The 12,020-nt window shown below is 34.6% G+C and overlaps 1 protein-coding gene across 2 annotated transcripts in view; it reads right to left on the reverse strand.

Annotated features, from left to right (window-relative positions):
• Window positions 1-12,020, reverse strand: part of LOC127855230 (uncharacterized) — a 62,271-nt gene that overhangs the window by 35,908 nt on the left and 14,343 nt on the right. Inside the window, exons 3-4 of one of the 2 annotated variants that reach the window (XM_052390654.1) lie at window positions 10,103-10,270; window positions 3,665-3,751 (exon numbers count right to left, since the gene is read on the reverse strand). In XM_052390654.1, coding sequence (XP_052246614.1) covers window positions 3,665-3,751; window positions 10,103-10,270 — 255 coding nt within the window. The remainder of the gene's footprint in view (window positions 1-3,664; window positions 3,752-10,102; window positions 10,271-12,020) is intronic. The other variant, XM_052390655.1, reaches the window with a different exon arrangement.

A 12,020-nucleotide genomic window follows, 5' to 3' on the forward strand; every position in this document is an offset into this window, starting at 1 on the left:
GACGCCGTTGGACGGCAGACAACAGGACGAGCTGGATATGACAATACCTCGGGTTTTCTCTGAAAACCGCCGAGCTTAAAAATCATCTGAAAAAAATGTACGCAAAAAATAGAGATATACTCAATATTCTATTGACACAAAATGATTATTGCATTAATACAATTAATTATTTTAATATACATGTTTACTGTTTAGAATAATTCACACATTATGATGCAACATTATCAACTTTCATGAAGTAAAACCTGTCATAAAGTAATGCAATAATTTAGAATATGACCTTCAAAATCAAGAAATGCGTCTGGAATAAGACCAATTTAATAATTTGTACAAGACACGGAAAAAAAGATTATTTGATTATAGACAAAATGTTAATAGAAGAATTCCTGAAATGCACTAACTTAGATCGAACATGTTCGACAGCAATAATTTCTTTATGCACGAAAAAAACTTGTGTAAACTCCCACACATGCAAAATTACAATACTATTCAAATACAACAATCATGCTGGGAATCAGTCATGGTATAAAATAGAACAGCCAATACTGTATGTACTTGCTTATAAGTCGAAATGACTATATGCCTGTGTCCAGACTTTTGTGTCAATTTTGATGCATTTTGCATTGATCTGATTAGAAGATGAGCAAAAACTAACATACAAAAACATTTTTTACTAACAATCAAAATTCACCTTCAAACGATGTCATCCAACAGTGATTTTTTTCATTCAAAATCAGGTCCGGTAATCGGCCCCATTCCAAATGGAAACAAGATGCGTTTGTGAAACACAATGTCCCCCTATATGATGTTTGACCTTGAAGGATGACCTTGACCTTGTGAAGGATGACCTTGACCTTTCACCACTCAAAATGTGCAGCTCCATGAGATACACATGCATGTCAAATATCAAGTTGCTATCTTCAATATTGCAAAAGAGTTCATAAAATAAGCGATTTGGGCCACATATATTTGACCTCTGACCTTGAAGGATGACCTTGACCTTGACCATTCACCACTCAAAATGTGCGGCTCGATGAAATGCACATGCAAGCCAAATATCAAGTTGCTATCTTCAATATTGCAAAAGTATTTATAAAATAAGCGATTTGGGCCACATATATTTGACCTATGACCTTGAGGATGACCTTGACCTTTCACAACTCAAAATGTGCAGCTCCATGAGATACACATGCATGCCAAATATCAAGTTGCTATCTTCAATATTGCAAAAGTAATCATAAAATGAGCGATTTTGGCCACATATATTTGACCTCTGACCTTGAAGGATGACCTTGACCTTGACCTTTCACCACTCAAAATGTGCAGCTTCATGAGATACATATGCATGCCAAATATGAAGTTGCTATCTTCAATATAGCAAAAGTTATTGCAAAATGTTAAAGTTGGCGCAAACAGACCAACAGACCAACGGACCAACAGACCAACAGACAGACAGGGCAAAAACAATACTACTATAGTGGGGGACATAAAAAGTTTATATTTTTCCGAAATGGGAGTTGAAAATTCCCCATGGAAGGTTTCCAAAAAATTTTTTTTAGATCTCAATATTTTGTTTATCTCCCATTCAGTTCAACCTTAGTAAATGTAATACTGAAAACACTGGTATTCTCAATTTTGAAGCATTCTTTAGCAAAACAACAACACAAATTTCCAATTTGGTGAAAAAGCACTGTCTAAATATTCCATACACTTTGTAATTGACCCATGTCTTCTTTCAAACCACACTGAAACTACCCCAAACTTGCACCCAAAGTTGCACTTAAGTAGTTTGGCAAAAATCCCTAAATTTTCCTGTTGTATATTCTTATAATATAATTCGTCACAGAGTGCGGCTCATATACAAAAACAAGAGATGTTGTAACTTCCTTCCCACACACACGCACCAAAATTGGTTGCCAAGCCATAAATAGTATGCACAGTTATTAAGCAATTTTTAAGCTACATTGACTTCTTAAGAATGCTTAAAAATTCTTAGGCATCTTTTTTTCTTTCGGAGTATTAATCATATAGTGTTTACGGGGAAACATGTAATCGCATCAGAAGCAGTTGTGGAAAAAATAACATATAAACAAGCACATTTATTGGTTATAGATGTTTTTAACTTACTATGATTTATATTAATATATTTACCTTGCAATGTACATTTAAGTTCCATGCTGTTTCAATAAACTGTACAGCACGACAAACATAATAAAGCAATATATGCATATGAATCTCATTATACACAGATCCACTAACATATAAATGAAACCATGTTTGTCTTATCCCATTTTCTAACAATAATCTTGACAGATGTATAAAATAACATTGCGAGTTAATTGATCGCTAACAATATGCAAACACCCGTTTCCGTGACATACATCCACCGAGTAATAACAAATAAATAAATAATGTTGTTGCTATCTAAAACATTTTTATGCATCGTTGATTATCACAGACATTCCATCAATTCCTTCTTAATGTATAATCGCCATCGTTAATTCGATCGTTTACGACGTTATTTGCCATTTTTGCCGAGTCACAATTTAATTCTGTATAGTCCGCCATGTTGATAAAATGTCAAATGATGTAAGCGACAGGTGCGCATAGCAACGTTAAATCGTATACGCGATTCGCATTTTGTTAAACTAGTATACGTCTCAGTGATTATTTTAATAATTAGATCTAATTATCTAAAAGACAAAAACGATAAAGAATAAATTTGTTTCTGATTTTAAATGTAATTATGCGTAAAAATATATGTTTTGATATAAAACTGAATAATGCATGCAATGCACAATTGCCACGAGAATAACATCGAGTTTTCATCAAAAGTCTCCGAAGTAATGATTTATCGCGGAGGAGTACACATTGCCGACCGAAAAGTGCGCTTGGTATAACATAGCCTCCGGCATTATCGATTGATACTGACACGGGGTTATTCACGCGTGACTAATTCACAGCTTTGGAGCAGTCAGTTTAACTACCTATAAATCGGACACTGTAATAGATTAAATCTACTCAATTAATGTAGTCGATCAGACGTTGACGTCTCTGGAGTAAATCAAGCACAGTCGGAGCGTCACAGACAATCAAGGAAGCTGATTTTGCGGACCAAGTTAGATCGTAAGGCAATAAAGATGTCATCGATGAGGGCGCGTGGCGAAATTTGCCTTTGAAAAGAAGGGCGCGTGGCGAAATTTTCCTTTGAAAAGGGCAGAGTGGCGATCCGGGAGGGCGGCGTGGCTTTTCGCCACGCTAAAATGGCCTGGGAAAAACACTATCATACTTGGAAATCTTAGGTCAAGGCTTTCTCTCAACGCCAGGCGTTAACAAAATACACAAAGCAATATAGTGGGGGAGACCAAATTCAAAGTTACCACTAATCTATGTCGGAAAAAGTTCATTTACCAACAGCAGGCAACAAATGTGGGGAATGCGGTATAGTTTCTCTATGAAATTCAAACAGTTCACAACAAAAAAGCAATGAAACTTTATCAAGCTCATATCAAAGCAAAAACAGGCATCATCAAACTAAGGAACCATGTCAAAAACAGGTAGATCAGCATTCTGCGTACATTCCCTAGCTACTGTAACTATAACTTCTCCAACTGAAACATTTGCTCAAACTTACAACAACAACAAAACAACAACAATTGTGTACCATCTGGTCTAGGTGGCGCTGGTACAGACGGACGTTTAGGTGCCGGTCGTTTACTGGGAGGTATTATATATGAGCTAGCCTTCTCACCTGCAAATGAAGTCTAGCCACCATTAACCCTTTACCAATCAGATAAGCACTTTGACACATTTGTAATCCCTTAGAAAATCAAAATAGATTTAAAGACTTTTCTTCCTAGATTCAAGTTTCAATGGCTGCATTACCAACTTTTAGATTCAGAGGAGCAGCAAACAGCATAGAAACCTGAACAGACTGCAAGTGACTCACCGATTGTTCTGAAGTCATAAGAACAAGTGTTCTAACTAAGTTTGATTTAGATTGCATTAAAAATGTACCTATAAGAGTGTTTACAAGGTTAAACTGTAGCCATATAAGGAAAGATGCCCTGCCCCCTTGCGGCCATGTTATTTTACAAACCATAACCATTTCTGAACTCAGTTTACTATAATTGTAACAAATGTTCTTACTAAGTTTCATAAAGATTGGTTATTCATAACTATCACTTCTAGATACTTAACAATGTTTTACTACAAATATATACGGATAAATGCCCTGCCTTCTTGGGGCCATGTTTTTTTTAACAGACCGGAACCATTTTTGAACTCAGCCCAAATAACATGAAAACAAATTTTCTTACTTAATTTCATGAAGATTGGACTTAAAATGTTACTTCTAGAATGATAACAAGTTTTTACTATAGCCATTTAAGGAAAAATGCCCCACCATCTGGTAACCATTCTTTTTAATGAACCGATTCCAATTTCGAACTTAGCCCTGATATCAAATGATAACAAATGTTCTAAGAAAGTTTAATAAAGATTGGACTAATAATGTGACTACTGTACTAAAGTGTTAACTATGTTTTACTTGATTGGACTAATAATGTGACTACTGTACTAAAGTGTTAACTATGTTTTACTTGATTGGACTAATAATGTGACTACTGTACTAAAGTGTTAACTATGTTTTACTTGATTGGACTAATAATGTGACTACTGTACTAAAGTGTTAACTATGTTTTACTTAAGACATACATGTATAAAGAAAAAATACCAGGCCCCCTGGAGGTACATGTAATGTTTTTTTTAACAAACCAGAACCATTTTCAAACTCATCCGATATATCATTTTTTTTAAATGCTCTGACCAAGTTTCAAGATTGGACAATAAATGTGACTTCTAGAGTGTTAAAAAGGTTTACTATAACCATAGATGGACAAATGCCACGCCCCTGGCAGCCATGGTTTTTAACCAACCAGAACCATTAGAGAACTTGTCCAAGATATCATTCTGACACATATTCTGACCAAGTTTCATGAAGTTTGGACAACAAATGTGGCTTCTAGAGTGTTAACAAGGTAAATTTTGACAACGAACATAGCCAGGAAGGACAAAAGGTGATCACAAAAACTCACCAAGAACATGTTGTGCTCAGGTGAGCTTAAAAAGAGGCAGTCTAAAACAGAAAGCACTTAAGCTTTAAATACATGGCATACTTGTGAATATAATTACGAAATAGGGAAATAAATGTGCAGCCACATCCCTTCAAAAATTGGCTGAATTTCACACATGTAACATTTATTTCAGTTTGTACACAATGATATGACATCCATCGTACATATACAGAACATTTGTAAAACAAATTAAAATTACGATACAACTTTTTAAGAAGCATTACTGCTAATTAGTTTATATATACATATTTAATTCAGTAAATTGTTTTCATTTCCTTGAAAGCATTTGCGTTTCCTTCATATTAGGAACATAATGGTAATAAATGTCTACTTGTGGTTAACTAAACATTTAGTTGTAACTTAAAGTGTGTTGTAAGATCCTTTATAGAACAGGGTCATGGTATTCAGGTATATTTCATGCTATATTGAACTACATGATTGTGCATTAAGGATAAGTTATGTTATACACATTTATGCAACCCCTAAACATGTTTATTCAAGTCAATATTCATCAATCTAATGCCATTTAAATTCTATTAATTAGTGCATATAACTTTAGGGGAAATGGGCCAAGACAAATTAAGCACCTGCAATAGAATAAGACTAAATATACTTCAGTTTAAAATGCAAAGGACTAGGTTCACGAAAGTGCCTATTTGGCCTTGTATTTTCGAAAAAATCAAATGCAATGAAATGCTTTATTTGACATTGATTTTATGTTGTCTAACATTCGTTTATACAATATATACAGAAACTTTTTGTGTTCGTCGTCTTTTCACCAATATGAACATGATTGATTTTTGGCAGTATGCCAAAAAAATCCGTTTTTTAGCAAAAATGCTACATGTTAAGGCTAAAAAAAATGTGTTCCGCCAAATGCGACATCAAGATATTTCGTTCATATAACCTATAATGTTACTTCTTTAAGTGGGTTAAGTTTGAAGGTGTCGCAATTGGCGGAAAAAATTTAAAACATTTGGACATTGTCACTGCTTATCGTGTTTTTAAATCCGCCGCTTCAGACGTAAACATGAATTATTACCAAATTAAATTAATACTTCCCATTAGTATCAATGTTGTTCTTTTCCAAACAAAATTGAGTCTAATCGACACATGTTTATTGTTTATTATTTATGTTTATTGTGATTTTTGTTTCTGAGAATAACTATCCGAAATAATCTTTCACGGGAAACAACTCTACTAGTCCGTGACTAACAGAGTACTGTACTGACTACAGTTGACAGCGTTGTTAGCAACCGTTTAATTTTGCGTGATTTCTTGAATTCACCGCGATGAGACAATGAGGTAAACACTTTTTTTCATACATTTTATTATAGTCGAATTATTAAAGCTCCTAAATATTTCAATCCATTAATCTATTTGTAAATAACACTGTTTTTTTCTTGCGTTGCGTATCGTTGCAGACGACAGGTATACCAGACATGATAATTTCTGTGTTACGCTTAAATATATGCTGATTTCTTTGCTTTTAAGTGATGAAAACGTATTAAATTAGTTTGAGAAATGTAAAATAACATGCTTAAAAGGAAGAATAACATGTTTAAAGGAAAATTAAACGACACAAGTACGGTTTTCGTTTTCCTTTTTCTTTCAGCCATTAGGATCTAGCGTTGTATTTCATCTGAGAAGTAATAGAGACCATGGCGTAGTGGTATAGTTAGTGGCGCACCACGCTGGCGAGCGTGGATCAAATCTCGCCTCCAGCAGGTATATTTATCCAATTTTATTTTTATTTGACATTTACTCGCATTTTTAAGTTATATAAAAAAAAACACAATCATTAATTGTTAAGTGTAAACTTTCTTAGATTATTTAAGTACTCATGCAGTTTGAAAAAAAAAATCATAAAACAATAATTACAGTTCCTTTTATTATAAATACTGATAGGGTCGAACTAACTAACAGGGGTGTATTGTTTCTATTTGAAATATGTTTTAATGCAGGATGCATCAGTCCAAGTGCATAGTTTGCAAATGCAAACTTAAAGTTCGCCAGAGACGGCCTGTCAACAAGCATCTAAGAAAGTATCTTAGAAAAACTTTCTTGATTGAAAGCAGCGAGTCTGACTTCATTTGTGGCAAATGTTCGCGACCTGCGTACCGACAAGCTCCGTTTCCGGTGTTACATCAGGCCAGTCTCCAAAATGGTGGACAAGAAAGTACGTGCTGTGCGGGAAGTCCGCCGTCTGTACGACTTCGAGTTCAAGCAGCCTCGAAAAGCCACGCGTACTGCTTCATTTGTAAGAAGCCTGGGCCAAAACTTATCGTTGTGCCACAACAACTAAGAACAGAAGTGTTTGTTAAGCACAATATTTTAATAACTGCTCATAGTAGATGCTGCCCATGCCATTTAGACTTTTCATTGTCTCAATTCTATCCAGATATTTTTGTTAACTTTAAATCAATGGACGACGCCTTTGTAAACAAAACAACAATTACAGAGCTTTTAGATACGGTGCGTGAGTTTGCCATTAAATCATCAGTTAAACGAATGTCCTTTGAAAATATTGAATATTACTCTGATATTGATCTTCAAAACATGACTGGCCTTAACAAGGAACAATTTTTGGACTTCCACAGCATGTTGTAAGAGCATTTAGGGAACAAACAAATGAGGAATAAACATACTTTTACAAGCATGTTGACACAAATTATATCGATTTAGAGTAGGCTACATTCCACCACTTGTGTTACAGAAGTTATTCTACCACACATGTTACTGTAGTCAGGTCATACATCTGTTATGATAGGAATGGCAACCATATGAACACTCTACTTACTTGGGCTAGGTAAGGAGGACTCAGTACTTGCTGTGATACAAATAAAGGTTTTAAAAATCTATTGAGATACATTGTACAAGTTGGATTTACTTAGACTAAGATAAAAAAAATATAGCGAAAACAGTAAAGACATTATATTAGTTACATTCTGTTAATTATTGTATATTGGATTCCCTTTGGGTTTCATAAGAAAAGCTACATCAATTCATTTTGGAATATTTTCCTTTAAACAAATAATTTACTAAACTAGTTTTTCTCAAATTTTTATTTTAATAGCCAAATAGCTATTTCTTCAACCCAAAGCTCTAGCATGCTACCATATGTCTAACACCAGTACTTTCGCGCAGGAAATAAAATGCTTTCATCCCAAAAACAGGAAAATAATCATCTTAAAGAAATTACTGTGCAGTAATTATGTACAACAGTAATGTACTAGGAAATTAATATTATGATATATATATATATATCAATTAGAAAAACAATAGTGCACAACTACAAAAGTACAACTTTGAGTATCAAATCTTGTAAAGGATATGAAATCTGTCTTTCTACTGTGATGACCTTGGTTATATCCTCACTTAGGTACATGTATTATGACTGGTGTTTAATCCTCACTTTGGGAATGTTCTCAAGATCTTTCAAAAGACAACAAGTATTGTTCTTCAGAGGAAAATGGACTCTCAGAGTCTGTACTAGTATATTATGTATATTGTTCTTCAGAGGAAAATGGACTCTCAGAGTCTGTACTAGTATATTATGTATATTGTTCTTCAGAGGAAAATGGACTCTCAGAGTCTGTACTAGTATATTATGTATATTGTTCTTCAGAGGAAAATGGACTCTCAGAGTCTGTACTAGTATATTATGTATATTGTTCTTCAGAGGAAAATGGACTCTCAGAGTCTGTACTAGTATATTATGTATATTGTTCTTCAGAGGAAAATGGACTCTCAGAGTCTGTACTAGTATATTATGTATATTGTTCTTCAGAGGAAAATGGACTCTCAGAGTCTGTACTAGTATATTATGTATATTGTTCTTCAAAGGAAAATGGACTCTCAGAGTCTGTACTAGTATATATTATGTATATTGTTCTTCAGAGGAAAATGGACTCTCAGAGTCTGTACTAGTATATTATGTATATTGTTCTTCAGAGGAAAATGGACTCTCAGAGTCTGTACTAGTATATTATGTATATTGTTTTTCCCAGAAAATGGACTTGACAGAGTCTGTACTAGTATATTATGTATATTGTTTTTCCCAGGAAATGGACTTGACAGAGTCTGTACTAGTATATTATGTATATTGTTTTTCCTAGGAAATGGACTTGACAGAGTCTGTACTAGTATATTATGTATATTGTTTTTCCGAGGAAATGGACTTAACAGAGTCTGTGGCTCTGTGCTAGTATATAATGTATATTGTTTTTCCCAGAAAATGGACTTGACAGAGTCTGTACTAGTATATTATGTATATTGTTTTTCCCAGAAAATGGACTTGACAGAGTCTGTACTAGTATATTATGTATATTGTTTTTCCCAGGAAATGGACTTGACAGAGTCTGCACTAGTATATTATGTATATTGTTTTTCCCAGGAAATGGACTTGACAGAGTCTGTACTAGTATATTATGTATATTGTTTTTCCTAGGAAGTGGACTTGACAGAGTCTGTACTAGTATATTATGTATATTGTTTTTCCTAGGAAGTGGACTTGACAGAGTCTGTACTAGTATATTATGTATATTGTTTTTCCCAGGAAATGGACTTGACAAAGTCTGTACTAGTATATTATGCATATTGTTCTTCCCAGGAAAATGGACACGACAGAGTCTGAACTAGTATAAAGGTTTTTTATGTAACTGAGATATAAATAAATGAGCCTGGTTCTGGGAAAATGGGGCTAAATGCATGTGCATTAAGTATTGTCACAGATCAGCCCATGCTGTCCAAACAGGCAAATCAGGGGCGTCACTTTCCACCTAGGTTGGATTTTGTTTTAGAAATTACTTCCTTTAAAAAAAAAAAAAATCATTTAATTGGAAAGTGCCGAACATGATTATCCTATACGGACTGCACAGGCTAATCTACTAGGACATTTCCCCCACATGTGTTAAGCCTCATTTTTCCAGAGCCCTTTTCAAATAAGTGTTTACTAAAACACTTACAATCATCTGCTGAGCCACGACCAAAATTGGGAATAGGATCCCGGGCACCAGAGTTGGGCCTCAGGGCGACAGTCTGACTTCCACCTCTGCCCCCCCCTCTTCCTCCCCCTGGGACGGGCAGGGGCATGCCCATAGGCCCCCTTCCTCCACCCCCAGATGGCTTGTCAGCTGAAATTGGGAAATACATGGACATGAAGCCCCTTAAGAATAAGATATACATGTTGATGTTTTTAAGTCTCTTTAAATATCAAATTAAATTAAAGATTTTTATTAATAGATGCAAGTTTTTAAGGTTTCATTTTAAATCCTCAGATACTGATAAGCAGCATAAAACCTGAACTAATTGCTAGAGCTGCAACTATTCGATCCGATTCATTGAAAATCCATTCGAAATGCTTCGATTCGATTACGAAACCAACCATACCAAATTCGATTTGATTCTTTAACATATATACATATATATACATAGATACGTAAAGCACGCTGTATTCTGACTATTGATACAGGAACCTGTAGGTTTTATCTTTACCTGTATTTACGACGCGCGCGATTGGTTGCTTATTACTTTAGTCATCCAATCAATAAGCCCGTTACAGTCTACTTTCGGAAAAAGCGTCAAAATGGCTGAACAAGCTAAGAAGCTAAAATCAAAAGTGTGGCAGTATTTTTGGTTTCGGGATGGTAGCCCTACCGATAAAGCAAAGTGTAAACTGTGCTTCACGGATGTGGCGTACGCTAAGTCCGGCTCAACCACTAATCTAATGCAATATGTCAAACGCAAACATAACGTTGATTTAGCAAGACTAAGAGGTCGCACAAGTGCAACTACTCAAGTTGCCAGCCAGAAAAGTAGTTCTATTTCTGTTGGAGTTTTGTTAAGTTTATTAGAGAATGTGATTTGTCCTACAGGTAACAGGTGATGCTGTCATGGCACAATGGTAGACATGCTTATAGCGGTTTTGGATAAAAGTATAATAGTCTGATTCCAGATACGTTCTTATGATTATTTATTTATTTTTTATATTATTGTGTAATCAACACAATCTTCTTGTCAGAGGTTTTTATATTGAAATTGAGTCCTAATTTGCTATTCTTTTTTATGTGTTTTATTGAAATCACATTTGAACAGAAATGTTAATTTTGAGGCATAAGAGTGAATATATGATAAAACTAGGTTTGAAGATGAATCGAATCGAAAAAATCGGTATCGGAGTGTCTGAAATTGAAATCGAATCGAGCTGTTGGTGAATCGTTGCAGCTCTACTAATTTCGAGGTACTCCCAGGCTGTTCAGGTTTTATGCTGGTTAAATACATGTATAGCAATGTTTGTATTGCTTCTATGCAGGAAAATTTTAAGATGCAGAAAAGATGCAGGTGGAAGAGGTTAATGTTTCTGAAATCTGCTTATAGACTGAAAAGACAGTTAAAATCATATTTTATTTTCATCTGTGTTCTATTCTAGAAAGTTATTCAAATATTTGAATGTTGTTCAATATAAGGATGTGCAATAAATTTTATCATGTTCATAAGTAGAAAGACAAGTGTTTTAAACAGTTGTGTTGATGATCCATTACAGTAAGCAGGTACATCGAGCCATCCTTAAAAATTCTTTTGTTTGGCATAACCCGACCGACCCACTAAAATCGGCCTAACTGAAATTTGTTTTTGTCACTTTCCAACAAAATATTTCTTTCCTGGCCGAAAATTCTTTCTGCTAAATTTTGCCTTGCCGCTTTTTATCCTTTCCAGTTATTTGCATCATTTAATTGAATACTCTTTCAAGATGTCTAAAATAGCAATGAACAAAACGCGTACCGGTATTTATTTGAGTCGCCTATTTATTTGACATATGCATATGCGATTAATTAGACTTAAAATACAATTAAACCGCTCCTGTTTTTCTTGTATCCCTTTAAT

This window comes from Dreissena polymorpha, chromosome 13 (genome assembly GCF_020536995.1).
Source record: "Dreissena polymorpha isolate Duluth1 chromosome 13, UMN_Dpol_1.0, whole genome shotgun sequence".
NCBI lineage: Eukaryota > Metazoa > Mollusca > Bivalvia > Myida > Dreissenidae > Dreissena > Dreissena polymorpha.